Source organism: Dunckerocampus dactyliophorus, chromosome 2 (genome assembly GCF_027744805.1).
Source record: "Dunckerocampus dactyliophorus isolate RoL2022-P2 chromosome 2, RoL_Ddac_1.1, whole genome shotgun sequence".
Taxonomy (NCBI): domain Eukaryota; kingdom Metazoa; phylum Chordata; class Actinopteri; order Syngnathiformes; family Syngnathidae; genus Dunckerocampus; species Dunckerocampus dactyliophorus.
In genome coordinates, this window is record NC_072820.1 from 8,035,989 (window position 1) to 8,056,273 (window position 20,285).

Consider the following 20,285-nt stretch of genomic DNA (forward strand, 5'->3'; position numbering starts at 1 on the left):
TATTGATAATTTTGCAATTGTAATTTTGTTGTTTCCTGGTAGTGACACCCCTTCAATCGACAATGAATGGGTTTTCCAACTCAGATGACTGCACCTTGTCCTTGGACAATCTATTTCATGAGAAACCCATTGTCCACAAAGTGTAAGTACAAAGAGATAGCACTGAAAGCTGTTCTCATCCCTTTGATTATAGTTCACATTTTGGGTTGTCATTAACAGAAAGCCACTGCACCAGGAGGCCAGTGCATGGCAGCTGGAATCACCTCCGTCTCTTTCACAGATTCCAACCACTCAGGTCATGCAGGAAGGGGCAGAGTCGCTAGCTGCACTGTGCAGTATGTAATGCTCTGGATTAGGGGGAATTCCTTTTCACTTGACTTGCGTAAACTACTTAGTATCTGGCTGATTTTAATCTAACTGAATTCAACACACCAACATTATTGCTTGAACAGACTTGAAAGCTTTTCACTTGCCTCGCAAAATGATGTTGTGAATAGTATTTCAAGATGTACAGTAGGTGGTTAAAATGTTATAGAGATGCTTGGTTTTCTTACCGATAGCCGATATACCGATATTGTCCAGCACTTCATTACCGATATCAACAATACATGTACAGTATTGGCAGCAGCTCTTCCCTCAAACTGATGTTGTGTAATGAACACATTATGCTTCTTTTACTGTGATGCTTCTTTTACTGGATGCATTTCACAAATAGACACTGGAAATACGCAATATGCATTGTAAGTTATAGAAAAAGTGCCATATTTATTTGAAACATTTTTCCTCACCAAAATAGTCATTCATATGCCTACATTTGAACATTGTCACATCAATAAAAACCTGAGGTCTACCTCTCTTTTAGAATTCACAGGTTTCTCACAAAAGAAAAGATCAGCTGGCAATTTCTGTGGGTTAAGCAGCGTTGAGAAAGACAACGAGGAGATCCAAGATGGCAGCTGCAGCACCGGCAGATACGAGTCCCTTTGGGGAGGTGAAGGCTTCAGCACCATAGCTGAAGATGAAAGTCTGCAGGACGCTGATCAAGGAACCGTCAGCATGAAATATTTATCTGTGGGCAAGAATAAAGGTCCACCTCTGCAGAGAAGGCAAGTGGCAGTGAATATTTAGTCTACATTTTAGAATGACGTCCCTTTTTCAATGCACATATTGAAAAATACTTGAGGGATTGTGTTGTTTTTTAAAATTTTCTATTGCAATCCTGGTCATATTCACAGTTAAGCTGGGGCCTATCCCAGCTGACTTTGGGCAAAGGGGGGTACACCCTTGTTCTGGTCACCAGTCAATCACCGGACACATAGACACAAAAAAACCATTGCTAATTTAGATTCTCTGTTTATCCTGTTTGTTGCTAGAGGCCTGTTTTAAAGTAACCTTTAAAGTCAAAGCGACAACATTATTTATATTCTTTCTCTTCTGTGTTCCTCCAAAGCAGCTTGTTCAAGGTTCCTGCATTGAGCGGCGTAAGTGACTCGTCCAACACAAATGACCTCTGCAGCAGCGACAGCAGCGGTCGCCAGACAGCAGCCAGACCTCAAACTTTTCCCAGTGTGGTTACCATGGCAACAGCGCCTCCTCCTCATCAGCCACCACCACGGGTGACATTTAGCCAGGCCGCTCCTCCTTCCCCCTTGAAGAATCCCTTCCTCCCCCTTGCTTTGGGCTCGTCTGCATCGAGTGTCAGATCCCCCCAGCAGACGGCACATGCAGAAATGCAGAACAAGGGCACAAAGAGAGCCTTGGTAACCCCCATGACGCCTCAACCGCTCCACATTCAAGGTGCTGCACTGCAATGACACACACACACACATGCTCTCTAATGACCACAGTTACTGGATACTACATACTGCAGCTAATGTTCGTGTCATGACTGCAGATAGCACAATATGTTACAGTTGATGGGGTTAACTGAGGTGAGCTTCCCTCATTGACTTCCTAGTTGTAATGGAACACTTTGGCCACTAGATGGTAGAAATGAGCAATAGGTAGAGCAAACTACGTAGTTGAAATTTAGACACTTGGATTGTGTGCATTCCAGGGTCTTCAGAATCTGACATTTTGCGCCCGGTCTCAGAAATCCGTATCCTTTTTAACTGAGAAAAAAGCAAAAGAAAAAGAATGAAAGTTATACCTTTGAATTATCTTTTAGGATTTCACAAATACTACAGATTCATTTCCTGAACTGTGCTAACACAGCCGCTAAGTTCAGACCTGTATTCGATGAGTTCCCCTTTTTCAACTATGTCCAGTCCAAAGCTCTTGATGATGTAAGTAGTATTTAAACTATTGCTTTTGTTGAGAAATGTTTATTTTGAGAATATAAGCATCTATTTTGGTTCATTTTCTAGGTTCTTTATACGGACAAGAATTTTGTGGCATGTGCACCTACTGGATCTGGTAAAACAGCACTGTTTGAACTCGCCATCATTCACCTGTTGATGGAGACCTCAGAGCCCTGGAGAGATGTCAAAGCTGTATATAGTAAGCTAAAGTTAGACCAGGGGTCACCAACGTGGTGCCCACGGGCACCAGGTAGCCCCCCACGACCACGCATGAGGTGTCCGCAAGTCTGCTTTTCATTTAGGTTTTCAGTTAATAATGAAAGAACAGTGGAAAGAAATGCATTCTGAAATACAAAATGTGAGTTGTGGACACCAGCATTTTGTTAATGTTCTGGTAAAACAAGCATATTCGCTTTTTTTAGGGGGTTTAAAATAAGCTCTGAAAATAAATATTACAAAAATGAGTAGCTCTTGGCCATTTTCATTTTGTATAAGTAGCTCTCACAAGGAAAAACGTTGGTGACCCCTGCGTTTGACCAATTAGTCAAAAAATGTGCTTATGTGGCATAGATGGGCTGTACTTTTCCCACAAGAAGATCAAACATTTGTATGTGGACTAGAAAAAAAAACTGTTGGTGTAGATTAAAATGATGAGATACCTAGGGCTGTCACATATGATCAAAATGTTTCTGCATAAAAAACGGTCTTGCAATCCATCCATCCATTTTCTATGCCGCTTATCCTCGCGCAGTTAACGTGCGCACGTCTTGTTTGACCCTCAGCCCACACCATAGTTTGAGGAAACGCAGCAGTGTGGCAGATGATGTTGACCCACAAACGGGAAAAAATATTAAATAGAAATGGACAAAGGGTATTTTGAATGATAAGCTTCAAAGCCCTGGCAGATGGCGCTCTCGACAAGACCAAAGTTATTCGTATCTACTGTCGCTGTGAGTTGACTTGTCACAGAGTACGTCAAGTCTCAAATGACAGAGAGAAGAGAAAAGGTACTGGACGACTGCAGTTTTTTTTTAATTGTCATTTATACAGTGGTATGTTGGCATATGAGTGTCCCCATTGAGTGCTTTTTAGATATGATTTTTTTGCTTTGAACTGTGAGCTAAAATTTGGTTTACGAACTGCTAGTTACCAGCAGGCATAACTGTGCACAGCTATTTGTAGGGCTTGTGTCAATGTGAGGCGGAAGTGAGCGGGCACACACACAGCGCTCAATGAGATGGCAGTAAAGGCTCGCGAGGGAATTTATTAGCGATTTATTAGCGTTTGTGCTTGAACTGCTGTCAAAAATGACAGAATAAAAGTTGCGTGCTGAAAGACACGTGGTATCATACTTCCACGCTTTTGAAGTCGCCAGACCAAGAAAAGTGTGTAAAAGTGTTTGTAAAAGAGTGTTCTGTAAACGACTGACTGTTCTTGAGCACACCAATTTTTTGTAAGTTGTCAATATGTATTTTTCTAACACCCTGTTTTTATTTCACTTAGTTGTTGGGTGTTTCTGCAAACCTTTATTTATAATGACGAGGAGAATTATATGTGAGTGATTGACCTTTTACCTTACCAGTGTCTCCTTGTTGTACACTGTGTTTGTGTTTTCATACAAGATCCATTTTGTGTTGAGCTGTTTAAAAAAACGATTGTTTAATAAACAAAAATTCATATAAAGCAAAGATATTATCCAGTTGATAGGTGTATTGTAAACTTTAGAATGATCTTTCAAAGGTACACTTATTATAGATAAAAAGTTCTTTCATCTGCAATGAATGGCAATTTATTACAAGTTAACTGTGAACAAAATACAATTAATTTGCTTCAATATTTTAATTGATTGACAGCCCTAATTATTATATATTATCCTATCCTCGTTTATTTGGTTTAAAAAGTGCTGACAATAATAAGCCTTTAGCTTTGCTTTGTGGGACCACAAACATTTCAAAACGCACCTGCATTTCAATTAAATAAGTTTGTTTGTCATATTTTTTCATTGTACTTTTCTTCACATTAATGTTAAAATCTCGTCTCGTTCTCACAGACCAAATCTCATGTATCGTCTCGTCCCGTGAGTTGGGTGTCTCGGGACACCCCAAAATAGCTTTGATGTCATCTCTTGTGTTACTCTCATCAGTTCACTTTGTCTTTGGTGTATTGTTTTTCTGCAACAGCATTTCTTGGTAATATCAGCAACTTTAGGCCAAATAAATTAATAAATCTCATGTGAACTCACAGCTAACAAGTAGATTCTAGGGATTTGAGAGGATAAAATATCACAACAAAATGTACTGTGCGTTAAAAAAAAAACTAATTTGAAAAGATATACTGTGCAGATCAAATGTACAAATGGACGTCATCATGCACATACTCTACAGTATGTCAAAGTGACGTGTAAGTTTAGACAAGCAAAGGAAAGAAAGATGTTTTATTAAATGTTTTATGGATTGTTTCTGCTTGCCAGTGGCTCCCATCAAAGCTCTCTGCAGTCAGTGCTTGGAGAGCTGGACGAAGAAGTTTGGACCTCTGGGGCTCAACTGCAAGGAGCTGACGGGCGACACAGAGATTGATGACTTCTTTGAAATTCAGGACTCCCACATCATCCTCACCACCCCAGTGTGTGACAGTAATGCAACGAGGAAAACAACGTGAGTACATGTGATGAGGATGTATTTCTTCCACAGGAAAAATGGGACAGCATGACAAGAAAGTGGAGGGATAACTGTCTGCTGCAGTTGGTCAGGCTCTTCCTTATAGATGAGGTCAGTGTGTTTATCAAACATTGAGTCCTTATGTTTGGGGAGTACTCCTTTTTAATACATGTGCAAAATAAGATGATATTCAATTTCCGCATTTGGATGCTAGCATCCCTTTATTTCAAATGTGTTCTTGTAGGTTCATGTCGTGAAGGATGCAACTCGTGGTGCCACTCTGGAAGTGGTGGTTAGCAGAATGAAGGCTGTGCATGCATACAGGACAGCCCAAAACCCAGACACAGCCCTCTCTATGAGGTTTGTGGCTGCGTCAGCCACTATACCCAATATTTCTGACGTAAGAACAATATAAATTGTCTGTCTATATATAACTTATGGTTAATCCTCTTTTATTATTGCCAATGGTGTTTAGATAGCAGACTGGCTTTCCAGCGAGAAAGGTCCCGCTACATATTTGGAGGTGGATGAGAGCCACCGTCCAGTGAAGCTGAGGAAGGTGGTGTTAGGATTCCCCTGCAGTCCAAACCAAACAGAGTTCAAGTTTGATTTGTCTCTCAACTACAAGATGGCCAATGTCATACAGACTTATTCTGACCAGAAGCCTGCTTTAGTGGTGTGTCAGGTTACACACAGTGGTGTCAAAAAGTGTTTGCCCTCTTACTGATTTCTTATTTTTTGCGTGTTTGTCACACTTAAATGTTTCAGATCATCAGAAAAAAATTATCAGTCATTGCCAACACAACTGAACACAAAATGCAGTTTTTAAATGAAACTCTTTATTATTAAGGGAGAAAACCTAAATGGCCCTGTGTGAAAAAGCGATGAAGCTGAAACCAACTTCGGACAATGCTCAAGTCCACTTGTTAATGGCTGAAGAAAAACAGTCTGCACCGGAATCCTATTGCGATGCTGTGGCATGACCTTAAAAAGGCGCTTCATGCGGCAAAACCCTCCAATGTGGCTGAACAATTCCACAAAGATGAGTGGGCCAAAATTCTCCTCCACAGCGCTGTAAGGGACTCATTGCAAGTTATTGCAAACGCTTGACTGCAGTTGCTGCTGCTAAGTGTGGCCCAACCAGTTATTAGGTTTAGAGGGCAATCACTTTTTCACACAGGGCCATGTAGGTTTGGATGTTGTTTCTCCCTTAATAATAAAAAGTTTCATTTAAAACTGCATTTTGTGTTCAGTTGTGTTGTTTAAGTGTGACAAACATGCAAAAAAAAAAGAAAGAAATCATGAAGGGGGCAAACACCTTTTCACACCATTGTATATTGTCTTGAATGAAGATTGTTCTATGGTGAATTGGTAAAGGTGGTTGACAACATACTCATCTACTTTTGCAGTTTTGCTCCACTAGGAAAGGAACCCAGCAGTCGGCTGCCGTTCTGGCTCAGGATACACGGTTTATTATGCCGTTTGAACACAAGCAAAGGTGCATGCTCATACATGAATACACATTCATGCATGCGATAACTTGTTTTTTCAGATTAAAGGCATTACTTGACCCTCTTGACCTACAGGTTGAAGAAATATGCACAGGGCATTGTAGATTCAAAATTGAGAGGTGAGTGTTTTGATCATGTTCAACATATGTGGAGTTTAGGGGTGTCACAAGATCATGCGAGATTAAAACGTGACAAGATTTCTCGTTCACTAGGCCTGGGACCATAATAAATTAATTAAATAATCACGCAATAAATGAAAATGAACTCGCTAATTTCGCCGACCTCAGTATATTTCCATGTGCATGCGTGTCAGTTTTCCTCGTCTCTCGCCTCCAAACAGGCATTAAGAAGGTTCATTCTCTCCGCCTTGGCGCGTTTGTTCCATAGAACGACGGCATGAATGGAGTGAGCCCTATATTAAATAGTAGATATATTGTATAAACAGACAATATATTGTCATATATTTTTTGTTCTCTTAGATCCAGCCATGTGTATCGTCTAACAAAACAACAACTTTGAGGAAGTAGATACTAATACTCCCGTGTACATGACAAATGTCTTTACAAATATTCATCAGTGAGAAATTAAATTTAATTTTTTGCTTTATTGCAGCACCTTTGAGCTATAGAGACTAGTAAATTTATACTTAGAGGGGGTGAATATTTTTTTTCAGGACAAATGCTCTGATGTCCACAGTAATATTAGCCTTGTTATGTTTGTTGAGAGACACACATGTTGATAACATTGCTTTTCATATATTTGGTGTCCAGATCTTGTGATGCTAGGAGTTGGTTACCACCATGCTGGAGTTGACATGTCAGACAGAAAACTGATAGAAAACGTCTTCGCTCTGGGAGACCTGCCTGTCCTTTGTAAGACAGATTGTGAATAAATATGTGTATTATATATTTTGTAATAAAGAATGAATGTACATTGCTTTTGTGTAAATGGCATAGCTTTTTAAATCAAATGTATTACATAGAATGTGTAAATTAGTTAATATTTTAATGTTACCTGCCAGAAATTGCTGAGGTTGTTATTGTATTTCAACTTCCATTTTTGTGATGTACGCTTAGACATTGACTGTGTTCCAATCCTATAGTTACCACACGCACACTGGCCATGGGAGTCAACCTGCCAGCTCATCTGGTGGTGATCAAGTCCACAATGCAGTATACTGCAGGCTCCTGTGAAGAGTACAGCGAGGCTGACCTGCTGCAGATGATTGGCCGGGCTGGGAGACCACAGGTGATGTCACAATGATGATAGACTTTGAATATACAGTGGTGTGAAAAAGTGTTTGTCACACTTAAAGTTTCAGATCATCAAACAAATTGAAATATTAGTCAATGACAACAAACTGAACACAAAATGCAGTTTTTAAATCATATCAAGGGAGAGAAACAATCCAAACCTACATGGCTCTGTGTGATTGACAGTTATAAAAGAAAAGGTTATAAAGCAATTTCTAAAGCTTTGGGACTCCAGCGAACCACAGTGAGAGCCATTATCCACCAGCAAGTCCACCTCTGAATGGCTGAAGAAAAACAAAATGAAGACTTTCAAGTGGCCTAGTCAAAGTGGTTCATGCTGGAAAACCCTCCAATGTGGCTGAATTACCACAATTCTGCAAAGATCAGTGGGCTGAAATTCATCCACCGCGCTGTAAGAGACTCATTGCAAGTTATCACAAATGCTTGATTGCAGTTATTGCTGCTAAGGGTGGCCAAAGATGTTTTTAGGTTTAGGGGGCAATCACTTTTTCACACAGGGCCATGTGGATTTGGATTTTTTTTTCACCCTTAATAATAAAAAGTTTCATTTACAAACTGCATTTTGTGTTCTGTTGTGTTTTCATTGACTAATATTTAAATTTGCTTGATGATCTGAAACAGTTTAGTGTAATAAACATGCAAAAAAATAAATACATCAGGAACACTTTTTCACACCACTGTATGTCTTAAAAACTATGATGCGCATCTATTTGTATATAATGCACTACAACCCTGCTTTTCGATGACTTCATTTTTTTATTGCGTTAGTTTGACACATCCGCCACGGCAGTGATCATGACCAAAGTGCAAACCAAAGACAAGTATATGAAACTGATGAACAGGGTGGAAATTCTCGAGAGCAGGTATTGCATCTCCTCTTCATCAAAGTAAATGTGCCGGTAGATCATCAAGTAGTCGTATTAAATGTGATGTGTGACAGTTTGCACAGTCATCTGGTGGAGCACCTCAATGCTGAGATAGTTCTGCAAACCATCAATGACGTCAACATGGCTCTGGACTGGATACGCTCCACCTTCCTCTACATCCGAGCACTGAAGAATCCATCACATTATGGTCTGCTCTCAAAGCACCGAAGTCTTCCACTGTTATTGAAAAGCTTTAAAGTAGTTCTTATTTCAGGTTTCTCTGCTAACTTAGACAGATGTGGAATTGAAGCAAAACTTCAAGGTGGGCTTTTACCTTTTTGAATATGAGGAATTAAGAGTTTAAAATCAAATTATGCTGTCCTCTTACAGAGCTGTGCCTGAAGAATCTCAACTCTCTGTCGTCTATTGGATTGATCAGTATGGATGAGGACGTCAACATTAAACCGACAGGTAGAGACACACCTTAAATAGCGCAGAAATCCTTCTCCGAATAGCTTTTTCTTTTCATTGCTGTGGGTTTTCCCTTTTTTTATTTATTTGTACGCAACTGTCTGGTGTCTGTTTTTAATATAATATAAATATTCATGTCTTGTAATACTAACCTTGTTTTGTTATGATTAGAAAAATCCCTGTCGTTTCTGAACTTGAAGACTTTAAGTTCAAATATTATTCAGTTAATCAAAATTTGCTCTACATATTTATTTATTGTTTATTTGATGTGGACATCACAATTACATTGGACCGACCAGATGCATTGTTTGAGTGTTTTAGCACATGTGCTAATTTGCACCACTTGTCGACAGGAGGCTTTTGAAATGATAAAAACATTTAAAATGAAAAAGAGAGACAAGAAAATAGAAAAAGAAAATACAGTGTACAATAACATGACATCAATAGAAAAGAGGCAGTTTTTCAAATTAAATACATTTGCAAGTTAAAGAGTAAAGGCAACTTGGTCAAACAATCAACCAGTTAAACGTCATGTGAACACTTCTGCTTTGAGTTTAGCCATTGTTTAAGTCTTTTGTTAAAACCATTATTGTTGGTCTCTAATTTTAAATGATTGGGGAGAGAGTTCCAAAGCTGTGCCCCTTTTGCAGAAATAGTAGACTGACAAAATGAAATCTCGCATCTTGGGACAAGACAATTACCACTGGTGGAAGCTCTGCTCTGTGAGAGCTCTGACGCCTCGTGGCCAATTTAGAAAACAATGGTGGCACGTGATTATTTAGACATTTAAAAAAAACAGTTTAAGAGTGCTAACATCCGTAGCATTTTCAAAAGTAAGACGGTTCTGTTTTCTTAAAATGCGGCAGTGGTGTCATTTCATTGGTTTCTGGTCCATGAGTTTTATTGCACGTTTGTATATTGAGATGATAAGTTTTAATGTGGTTGGAGAAGCTTGTGACCATGATGTAATACAAAATTACAGATGAGAAGAGTCAAAAGCAGAAAATGTAAAGTTAACATAGTGTAGTTAACATGCTGTATATATTTGTAATGGTCTTACAGATTTAATTTCTCATAGTTTCTATTTTTTTTGTCATATTTCTTATTCTTTTTTGATGTGTAAATGTTAGATTGTTTTTATTACTTTTATGCTAGAACCTGGTTAGAGATTTCTACTATATTTTAGGACCTTAATGTATATTGTGAGCTACTGGACAGCCGAATTAATAAAGTATCTATCTATCTAGAAACCTCAGACATGTACTATATTTCTGTCAAATCTTCCAATCAGGTTGTTATGCAGGATTGTATTACATTTGTCCCATTTTTTAACCTCCTTTTAACTGTTAGCCTATAATCATTTTGCAGATGACAAGTGGCAAGGACAAGGTCTGTGCTTTAAGGATGCTCTTGTTTGTTTGTTTTCCCAGAGGCTGGCCGGTTGATGGCGAGGTGCTGTGTCGCCTTTGACACCATGCAGCAGTTCCAAAAAGTGTCTGGCACTGAGAACCTGTCTGACCTTGTAAGTTACCTGGGCAGGTTGACCAGTATTACACTGGGATGATGAATGTCAATATGTTTAGATCGATGTGGTGTCGAAGAGCAGAGAGTTCACTGACATCCAGTTGAGAATGAATGAGAAGAGACCCTTGAATATCTTGAACCGGGACAAGAACAGGATTACCATCAGGTCAGACACAATAGGGGCTTATTACTGTATATCATAATATCTATTCATTATTAAGTTAATATTGAGTTTTGGGAGCTTTGTTCAAATAAATCCACATGTATTTCCCAGGTTTCCAATGGAAGGAAAGATCAAAAGCAGTGATATGAAAGTGAATTGGTAGGTGTATTTGTTCTCTGTGTCTTCTTATGAATCAAATTTTCAATGTACCCCGTGCTTTTGTTTCCTTGTAGCTTGATTCAAGCTCAGTTGGGTTCCATCTCAATTCAGGAGTTTAGCCTCACACAGGACACAGCAAAAATCTTCAGGAATGGGTTGCGAATCACCAAGTGTATGTCGGCCAAAGGCAATAACAAATGAGTTTAAAGTTAGAGCTCTCCAAACATGCTCTAACTTTGATCGTGATGTTGACTCTAACCAGGCCTTTTTGAATTCCTGAGTCAGAATTCCAAGATTGGGTTCAGTGCTCTGCTCAACTCTCTGATTCTGGCCAAATGTTTCAGAGCCAAGCTGTGGGAGAATTCGCCTTATGTTTCTAAACAGCTTGACAAGATAGGTGAGGATGCTGTCAACATGCAAAACATCTCTCAATGGAAATTTTGTGTAGCAAACATTTAAATACTTTAATGCTGCTTTTCAGGTCAGACTCTTTCAACGGCTATGGTGAATGCTGGACTCACCACATTCAGCAAGATAGAACAAACCAACGCAAGAGAGATTGAGCTGGTCAGTCTCCCGTCTATTTTCGAAAAGATGTAACAAAATGTATCGCTCCACAGTTTGTTTTCACTTTTGTTAATAGCTCAACAAGGTCTGTGATACTGATTTTAATTCCTCATGAAAATCAACGGGAAGTGTAGCTCCCTGTAGCCACCCACAGCTCTTAGTCTTGCAAATGAGGTGGAGCCAGGGCCGAGCCAGAACAATAGATGCTAACGAGCCAGTATCAGAGTCGTTCATACCCAACTACAGGGAGCTACACTTCCCCTTTGATCGGAGGTGCTAATGGCAGGAGAGGATTAGACCACTACTCCGCCCAGGCTTAGTGTAAGGAACCAATAGGAGGAGGGTGTTGGCACACCAATTCCGCCCACTCTTACTGTATTTAAGGCCTAGGCTACCAGTACTTGTTAGTTCGCTGACGAAGCTCTTCGGATGAGGAGCGAAATGTCTGACACATTCTTCACAGAAGTACAGATGACGTCTCAAGAAGCCTTTCCCTCGATGCAGTACAAGATGCTTTCCAAACATTTTTTCTACACATCTTATTAGTCAGGAAGTAGACTAGCATCCTCTCCAACAACAAGCGGCAATTTATTGCCACTGTTGCAGTTGGCCTATCAGCTGACATACACTACAGTGCTGTCTCTAAATCCCCAAGCAGAGTGGCGCAGCGGAAGCGTGCTGGGCCCATAACCCAGAGGTCGATGGATCGAAACCATCCTCTGCTAGTTTTTTTTTTTTTAAATGTCTCCAATGACAGGACTTTTGCCTTCCTCTCTTGCTGTGCTGTGCATCCAAGCTGTGACGCTTTTGCTTGTCCCATCACTTCTAGTCTGCTGTTTTACTGCAATTTCTCTGACTCTTTCCAGTCGTATTTGCGGGCGTTCTGATTATTGCTGCTGGTTGCTGCTGTCTTTAATTACTTGCAAGAAGAGCAATCACATTACTTAACTGACATGGCCTATTCTGCTGTATTACTGCAAATTCTCTGGCTTAGTGGACTATTTCCAGTCTCATTTGTAGTCTGATTATATATTTTTTGCAATGTCGCCGCTGTCATTGATTTTCACAAGAGCAGCGATCACCTGAATTAAATTACAAGCCTTTATTACACATGAATGTAGCCGCTGGTGAGCGAGAATGTTGTGGGTTTGACTTTTGGATCAATTTGGAGTCTTTTTTAATGTTTTATTATGAATTGTGTCTTTTATTATTAAGAATCTGCATGCAACAGTCACACCATGACTATACGTAGGGAATTAACCGGGTCTCGGAAATTTTTAGTCATTCATCAAAGAAAACACAATGTTGGTCCTAAAAATGTTTGAAGAGTATTTTTGAATCCTGATGAATCCAATTCTTATGAATCCAAATCATGAAATAACCCTATCATCATGTAATGTTTTCAAATCTGTATAATTAATTAACAATATGTATAGCAGTTGTTGATTAAGATAAATACTACATTTAGTGGGTGGATAAAGTGCGGTGTATTGTTTTTTTCGCAGATTCTCAACAGACATCCACCATTTGGAAACCAAGTCAAAGAATTTGTCATGCACCTCCCCAAGTACGAGGTCACCTTGGAGCAGGTAGAGAGTGTTGCAAAAAGTGAAAAGCATTTGTCATTTGGCCAGACACCCTAGTGCATGATTTCTGTAGCTGTAGTACCCCTCTTTTTTTTAACTTTCTCTCAAGTTAATATCGCCTTTTTCAGCTGCCGAGATATAGCTCCAGTATAGCTGAGATTATTGTGAAGGTGAACCTCAAAAACCAAGCACAGCTGCTGTCCAGGAGAACAGCTCCGAACCACCACTACGTGTCCCTGATCATTGGAGACTCTGACAACAATTGTGTCTTCCGGCAAAAATTTACGTGAGAATGAAATTAATTTTGCTTTCTGGTCATATTGCTAAGAAATCGTAATGCTGATTTAGCAACATTATGTAATGAAATTCAATGAGAATGAGTTGATACTCATTAAGTAGTCAGTATTGTTTATTTTCCAGTGACCTAACGCTGTTGAAGTGCAGTTGCTGGTCAAAGAAGATCGAGGTGGCAAAGGCGTTAAAGGGAGATGAGATCAGTGTTAATCTCATCAGCTCAGAATATGGTAAACATTCCTATATAACAATCACCATTGCAGCAGATGGAGACTACCTGATTGGACCAAATTGTCTTTTCTGTATTCTCCTCTTTTACAGTTGGCCTAGACATCCAGCAGAAATTCAATGTGTATTACTCTGGAGCCCGCAGGTTTGAAACTGATAATCTGTACAACACGTCATATGATTGTGCTGGACGAAGGCCACAACAGTCATCACCAAATCCACAGTGTGTTGACAAAGCTGCACCCCTGAGGGGAAACACCACATCTTCCACACAGCAAGGTGCTACACGCATGTTTTGAAATTGGTATAATTGAAGATTTTCTTTAACCGCTTTCATTGTTTGCAATGCAACTTCAGATGGTGGTAATAAAAGACAGTGTAACCACCTCTGCAAGAATAAAGAGCAGTGTGGCCATGACTGCTGTAAGATGTACCTTGTATCGATGTAATCATCCATCTATCAGTGTATCCCACAGACTGTAAATTACTGAATATTCTTCATCTGCTCTCAAGGTAAAATAGGTGTAGCCGTGGTAAGAAAGAGGCTGACCAACCAAGAATCTGGGTTTTCCTTGTATTTGAGAGATCTGAGGAGTCGGTGTGACACACTTTCACCCACTCCTGTGAAACGACTCAAGGTGAGGTGATGACATGACAGATGGGGATTTAATGCAAATGTACCACTACAGTGGGTTGACATGTATGTCAGTGGTTGTCAAGGAACCAACTTGACAGTATGTACTGTACGGTAATCACTCATTTATTGCGATGAATTTGTTCCAGACCCGACTATGATAAATGAATTTCTGCAAAGTAGGATTGCTTATTTATAAGTCAAACATTTTCATAGTTAGAGCATAGAAAACCTGTTTACGACCTTCTGTGTGTTTTTTAACATTATTACCGGCCTCCAGACATGAAATAACACCCCATAGTCAACTTTACACCTATAATTACTCAATATAGTAGACATAAAAAACAGAAAATATGTCATTTAAGACATAAATGCATTGGGAGAGTCCCTTGTTGCTGTTACTTCCTGCGGTGGCTATTGCCTCATCAGTGTAACATTACTGGCACCTAGTGACTAGTGTACAATAGTACATATCAACGACATGTATTTTAATGCGTCCTCTGAATGCCTAATACCAGGGGTGTACAAAGTGCAACCTGGCGGCCATTTGCGGCCTGCAGCTTGTTTTTTATTGGCCCCCGGCACATTATAGAAATAGAATTAAACAAAAAAAAATAGCAAAAATGCTAAATGTAAAGAGAAGAAGCTGAAATGTAAATGCTAATAACTAATAATAACACAAAGCTTTGTCTTTAAAGATATATAAAGTTTTATTTTTAACTTTTTTTACAAAATTTAAAAAATACATCTGCTATTGGCTGGCGACCAGTGCAGGGTGTACCTCGCCTCTCCAGCATACCCCCGCAACCCTAATGAGGATAAGAGGCATAGAAAGTGGATTGATGAATGGAAAAAAATACATTAAAATATCAAAGCGGCCTCCTGAATCCTTTGAGTTTCAGTATGCCGTCCTCTGAAGTGTGGACATCCCTTCCTTATACAAGTATATGTATTTTAGTTCATGTAACCATTTTTATGCTTGAAAATGCTTAATACGTTAATGATATTAAAATGCATAATTTAGTACAGAAATATGTAAAAATATGCATGTTTTTCACTAATAATAGGCTGTATAATCACCCACAAAACAGTGCTGATACGTGATAGAATGAAGCCACTAAATTCGAACCGCAAAGTGGCGAGGGATGACTGTACTGACGACGAAGTGGCTTGTTTGAATATTGTTTTCTCATTAGATGAAAATGAATGAGGAGTCTGTCGGTGTCGACATGCAGCAGTTTTCATACAAAGCTAAGAAACTGCCCGCTGTATCCAGGTGATTCCTGCAATCTTCTTGAAATAAAATGTCAGAGCGTGTAATTTCATTGTTTCTATCATGTTTTAAGCAATGCCAGGTATCGCGGTGCTCCCACTGAGACGAGAACAAGAGAAGATTGTTCACAATGTTCACACAGTTCTTATCAGGGTGACTATGATGACGGTACAGTTTCCTCCTCAAACTTGCTCTCATTCTTTGTCATTGCGTGGTTACTTGTTCTGTGACTACATTTTATGCTTCTTTTTTAGATGCTGCTGTTGTAGACACACACAGAACAATGGAGAAGGCAGTCCACGCTGACATCGCAGATCATATCCACCAAGGTTAATAAACACCTTAACTATTTTAGCCCAGGAAGCACAAAACATCCAATCAGTCATTTGTTTTAATTATTATTCAGGTTCCAGTGGGTGGAGGAATGCTGGATTGGATGCTGCTGTAAGTGAAACCTCCAAACGGCTCCTGAACTCAATCAACGCAGTCAACTCTGTCCATCATGTTTTGTTTCATAGAGACCCTGGCAAGTGTCCCATCAGGGCAATCACAGCAACAATGACATACTGTCACAAATACCAAGTGTCAACTTTGACCTTGGAAATGATTGGGACGACTGGAGCGATTTTGATGACGAGAACTTGGTTCATGCCAGCGACACATCACAGAGGTTATGTGTCCCTGCCACAAGTGCAATTCATCAGTCGGCTGAGTGCAGCATAGCCTACCTGAGTGCAGGTAGCCAATATACATTACTATTTATAGTCATGGTTAGCTTAAGTTGAAATTAATGTGTGGATCGGTCTGTTTTTTTATACACTGAGAGGTACAGTGGATTCTCTGGTTTTGTCATTAATCTGTTCTCAAAGGTCCGGAACATATGAAAACCAAATCAATTTTTTTCCCATTAAAAAATACTACAAATGCAATTCATCCAATGCACACCCAAAGATATTAACTCAAAACACATTTTATAGAGAATAATTGTAGTTGTACATGCAGAAAGCAATGTAAAATACTTATAAATGACAAATGAAATTGATAAATGAACATTTAACATCACTTTCACTCTTCTTGAAGACTTGTTGGTGAACATTACGATGAGTGGAGAGGAGGGGAGGGGACGGAAGACACACGGACACGTTTCACTGTAGTCCAGATGTTCCCCCCACGTCGATTGTGAGCTAACGGTCGATCACAAAGGTAATTTGGGTCGATCGCATAAGCGTCACTTTGTAGATGTCACACGATATCAGTCAGCTGACATTAAGCTCCCCTCCTGATTTGCTCTTGCTCCCCCTCGGCAATGATGAACAGACGTATCAAAGTACACACGGAGATGCAACTTTCATCTTTTTTATTCCAATTATGGATAAACGTCTGTGTAGGCTCTCAGTCGTACAGGAGTTGTCCATCGAGGGAAAGGCTTCTTGAGACGTCATCAGTACTTATGTGAAGACACCTTCTTCACAGAAGTACTGATGACGTCTCAAGAAGCCTTTCCCTCGAATTACGGATAAACTAACTCAGCGGTAAGATGCCCATATCTACTGTATAAAAAAGTTATCCGTTCACTTGTAGAGGCAAGTTATGCAGAAAAAAAGTCAATTGTTTGATGGCTTTGCTTTGCGTCCTGAACCCCACAATAGAAATGCGTGTTTTCTACACTTCCGTTTCTTAAACTGTTATTTGGTGATTAATTTGAAAATGTGCCCATTGCTGAAACCTTTTTAATATGTTGCCTTGACTTCGACTGCATTGTCTGTTGCATAATCATTTTCATTTCTTGTATATTGGTAATGTTTGATAGCAAATGCTAACTGGACGTAATACATGAACTGTGTGTCTAATGAACGCTACATGGCTATTTTGTACTGACATATTACCGGTACTCAGGTTGTGGACACAACTATTAGGGAGTTATGTGTAATTATCTTTATTACCATATTGAATTGAATTGTGAATTATATCAACTACTTTTGATTACCTGTAAACTTTAAAACTGTGAATGTGAAATACTAACCATTAGTATTTAGTATAGTAGTTTAAAGTTTACCGGTTAAATTTTATATATATGTTGTATGTTTTATAGTAAGAGATAGATCATGTCGACTCGTAACTTGCATGCTGAAAAAGTGCGTGCTCCCTGATATACATGTACATATACATTTACGATGTACGTACAATAAAAACTCATTTATAAATACAGTAAATATATATGTTTTCTATATTTATAGTATATAGTGTATTTTTGGGACTTGGTCATTTTAAAAATAGCTCGCAGGCTGAAAAAGTATCAGCATCCCTGCTCTAGTCCGTTACAAACTTAACTTTAAAGAGTGGACAGTTAGAGCTGTATACTTGCTCATTTAAACTTTATGGTAAACTTCAGCAGTAGGTGCAATCATCATTACACACACTGGCCAGGATCACTCTCTGTTTTGCATCTCAGTTAAACAATTCCCCCTGCAACCTGTGTTGATGAAGGACCCTTTACATTACAATCCCATTTAACAGTTGGTACCTTCATACTACGTGACAAATTTTTCTTGAATTCAGTAGCGTTTCTCACCTTCTTTATCAAAGCTCTGGCACTTGAAACTTTTTTGCAGACCTATTCTATAAAAAAAAAGCACATACTGTCTGAAAGCTTGTTCGCCTAACACTCAGAAATACACAGTACGCAAGGTGCACAGTGTTTTAGGAGGAAGAAAGGAGACAGAAACTTAGTTGTTTATTGTTCTGTGTGCGTTGTATGAATGAATAAACCACCCAAAAAACAGAAAATAAAAATTATTAAAAGATTCCCTGGCCGGAATCTGCCTACAGTGTCCCATCTCTAAAGGAACCACTATCCGTTCTCCACAGAGACTGAGTCACCAACACATGGATACTTTGTATGGGCACTAGATTCCGTGGAATGATACAGTGTACGTGGGCGAACAGACTAGTTCGGTGAGCGCACTGTTTAGCCGTATGATAACAAAGACATTTTTGGCAATCATTTTTTTTCGAAAATCAAATCCTACGAAAACCGAGGTACCACTGTAACTGAAATAAGTCACACTATCTCCTGTGGCACAAGAACATAAGACTGAAATTCACGTTTACATGTGCAGGTTACATTGCTCCATCACCACATGTAACCAGTGCCAGGCCCCCACTGAGGTATTTTATGTTGTAGCAAAAAAAACAACAACAACTGTTAAGTAGCTGAAAGATGTTTTAACTGGCGGTGGTTATGAAGCATTTTCAACATTTCCTCCTTTTTTTTTATAGGTCAATTTCCCAGACAGCATTAAACAAACCCGAACCCTCACACATCACAGGCAGACACGAGAACCAAATAAAGGTGTGTGCATGCAGAGATGCAGTATGTATGATGCAGTATGGAATGTTCTGCATCCGATATACATTTGTGAGATAATTCATATATATTGCAGGAAAACCAACGATGGCACATGTTCATGCAGGTTTAACTGATGGAAAAGATCATATAAAAAGATATATCTTAATCCGAAATTGAACAAATTGTGAACCATAGCGAATGTTTTAGTATAACCTAAATTTCAGAATGTTAAAACAGTCACAATATAACATAGACAACAGATTTTTTTTCAATAAATATTCAGATTTTGACTTTTTTTTTTTAAAGAATTTGTAATTTTTTTAGTTTGTTGGTGATGTTTACCCCATTTTGACCCATTATGTCAATAGTTGATGCTTGTAACTCAATATCCCAAGAGAGGTGTTGATGTGAATGTTGATGTGTTGCTTTTGCTAAAGATCTGTCAAGATATACAATAAATGTATTGTCTTGGTTACCCTAATGACAATTTCAGAGTATTTTAAAAGTAAGCAAAAAAAGTGGTTCACAATGGTACCCAGCTAAACCCTAAAAAATGGAATTGCCCTTAATAGAAATGTAATTATTTTCTTCTTGTGCAGTATCCAAACAAGTTAAGTAAAGGGCTGGCAGTAACGGCACCAGAGAGACAAACTGCAACCTGTGTGGCTCCACTTGTGCAGCGGTTTGATTTCTTCTCAACAATGAGTGTGCCATTTGATGCCACCACGACTGACAACAGCAGGTAGAGACTTGTTTAATTGCAAGGCTTGTTTTGAATTACTACAAATTAACACTGATTACCATAACCAATGAACTCCCTTCATGTTAATTTTACTCTGTCTTGTTTTGCACTCATTTTTTGCAGCACCAACACCAAAGAAGAAGAAGCTTTTATAGGGATATTTGATGGTATATTTTAGAACTTCCGGATGACTAGTTTACATAAATGCTCTTAAATGCACGTTGCAGCCTGTTTGAAATACCTGTAGGTATATTGTTGATGTTTTTGTGTCAAGTGGTTCCTCATCTCATTGTTAAATTATTTCTTCTCTATTAAATGAGTCAGGACAGTGTCAATGTGTATTAGATTTAGGCAGGTTTGTAGGGTGTATTGAGTATGTGCATTTGCAGAATGATGAATAGAAAATGTAAGGGCATGTATTGAAATGTTAATGTTTACTCCTCAAGAAGTGCACAGCACAAGCAGTTTTTGCATCGTATTTATTAAAACCCGTCAAGATAAGACAGTGTTTTTTTTTTAATTAAATGATTCAATTTTTTCTTACAGTATAGGGGGTGCATCAGTTATTTAGCTTTTACAAAGTTAAGGAAGCTCAGTTTTAATTGAGAGTCAGAAAGGTGTTAATCAAACAAACTACATTCTCACAATACAATTGAGACTATGCATACACGGTTGTGTACTGTTCTC

General features: G+C 38.9%; 1 protein-coding gene and 1 non-coding gene across 5 annotated transcripts in view; both read left to right on the forward strand.

Annotated features, from left to right (window-relative positions):
- The window catches only part of hfm1 (helicase for meiosis 1), a 36,302-nt gene extending 16,214 nt beyond the window's left edge, over nt 1-20,088 (forward strand). For 3 of the 4 annotated variants that reach the window (XM_054766766.1, XM_054766764.1, XM_054766765.1), the window contains exons 2-41: nt 43-142; nt 220-335; nt 863-1,106; nt 1,454-1,797; nt 2,057-2,098; nt 2,215-2,285; nt 2,367-2,499; nt 4,771-4,922; nt 4,991-5,068; nt 5,202-5,357; nt 5,433-5,633; nt 6,367-6,455; nt 6,544-6,587; nt 7,239-7,340; nt 7,571-7,716; nt 8,511-8,605; nt 8,683-8,816; nt 8,883-8,930; nt 8,999-9,079; nt 10,510-10,601; nt 10,663-10,769; nt 10,878-10,925; nt 11,000-11,097; nt 11,188-11,322; nt 11,407-11,492; nt 12,998-13,081; nt 13,207-13,364; nt 13,499-13,602; nt 13,694-13,879; nt 13,958-14,023; nt 14,114-14,238; nt 15,431-15,510; nt 15,581-15,675; nt 15,762-15,836; nt 15,914-15,951; nt 16,026-16,245; nt 18,627-18,675; nt 18,787-18,859; nt 19,456-19,598; nt 19,722-19,865. In XM_054766766.1, the coding sequence (XP_054622741.1) occupies nt 63-142; nt 220-335; nt 863-1,106; nt 1,454-1,797; nt 2,057-2,098; nt 2,215-2,285; nt 2,367-2,499; nt 4,771-4,922; nt 4,991-5,068; nt 5,202-5,357; nt 5,433-5,633; nt 6,367-6,455; nt 6,544-6,587; nt 7,239-7,340; nt 7,571-7,716; nt 8,511-8,605; nt 8,683-8,816; nt 8,883-8,930; nt 8,999-9,079; nt 10,510-10,601; nt 10,663-10,769; nt 10,878-10,925; nt 11,000-11,097; nt 11,188-11,322; nt 11,407-11,492; nt 12,998-13,081; nt 13,207-13,364; nt 13,499-13,602; nt 13,694-13,879; nt 13,958-14,023; nt 14,114-14,238; nt 15,431-15,510; nt 15,581-15,675; nt 15,762-15,836; nt 15,914-15,951; nt 16,026-16,245; nt 18,627-18,675; nt 18,787-18,859; nt 19,456-19,598; nt 19,722-19,776 (4,473 nt within the window). In that variant the 5' untranslated portion in view covers nt 43-62 and the 3' untranslated portion in view covers nt 19,777-19,865. Of the gene's footprint in view, nt 1-42; nt 143-219; nt 336-862; nt 1,107-1,453; nt 1,798-2,056; nt 2,099-2,214; nt 2,286-2,366; nt 2,500-4,770; nt 4,923-4,990; nt 5,069-5,201; nt 5,358-5,432; nt 5,634-6,366; nt 6,456-6,543; nt 6,588-7,238; nt 7,341-7,570; nt 7,717-8,510; nt 8,606-8,682; nt 8,817-8,882; nt 8,931-8,998; nt 9,080-10,509; nt 10,602-10,662; nt 10,770-10,877; nt 10,926-10,999; nt 11,098-11,187; nt 11,323-11,406; nt 11,493-12,997; nt 13,082-13,206; nt 13,365-13,498; nt 13,603-13,693; nt 13,880-13,957; nt 14,024-14,113; nt 14,239-15,430; nt 15,511-15,580; nt 15,676-15,761; nt 15,837-15,913; nt 15,952-16,025; nt 16,246-18,626; nt 18,676-18,786; nt 18,860-19,455; nt 19,599-19,721 lie in introns of all 4 variants that reach the window. The other variant, XM_054766763.1, reaches the window with a different exon arrangement.
- trnam-cau (transfer RNA methionine (anticodon CAU)) lies at nt 12,146-12,217 on the forward strand. The gene has a single exon. It is a non-coding gene; the product is annotated as a tRNA-Met (tRNA).
- Nucleotides 20,089-20,285: the final 197 nt, after the last annotated feature.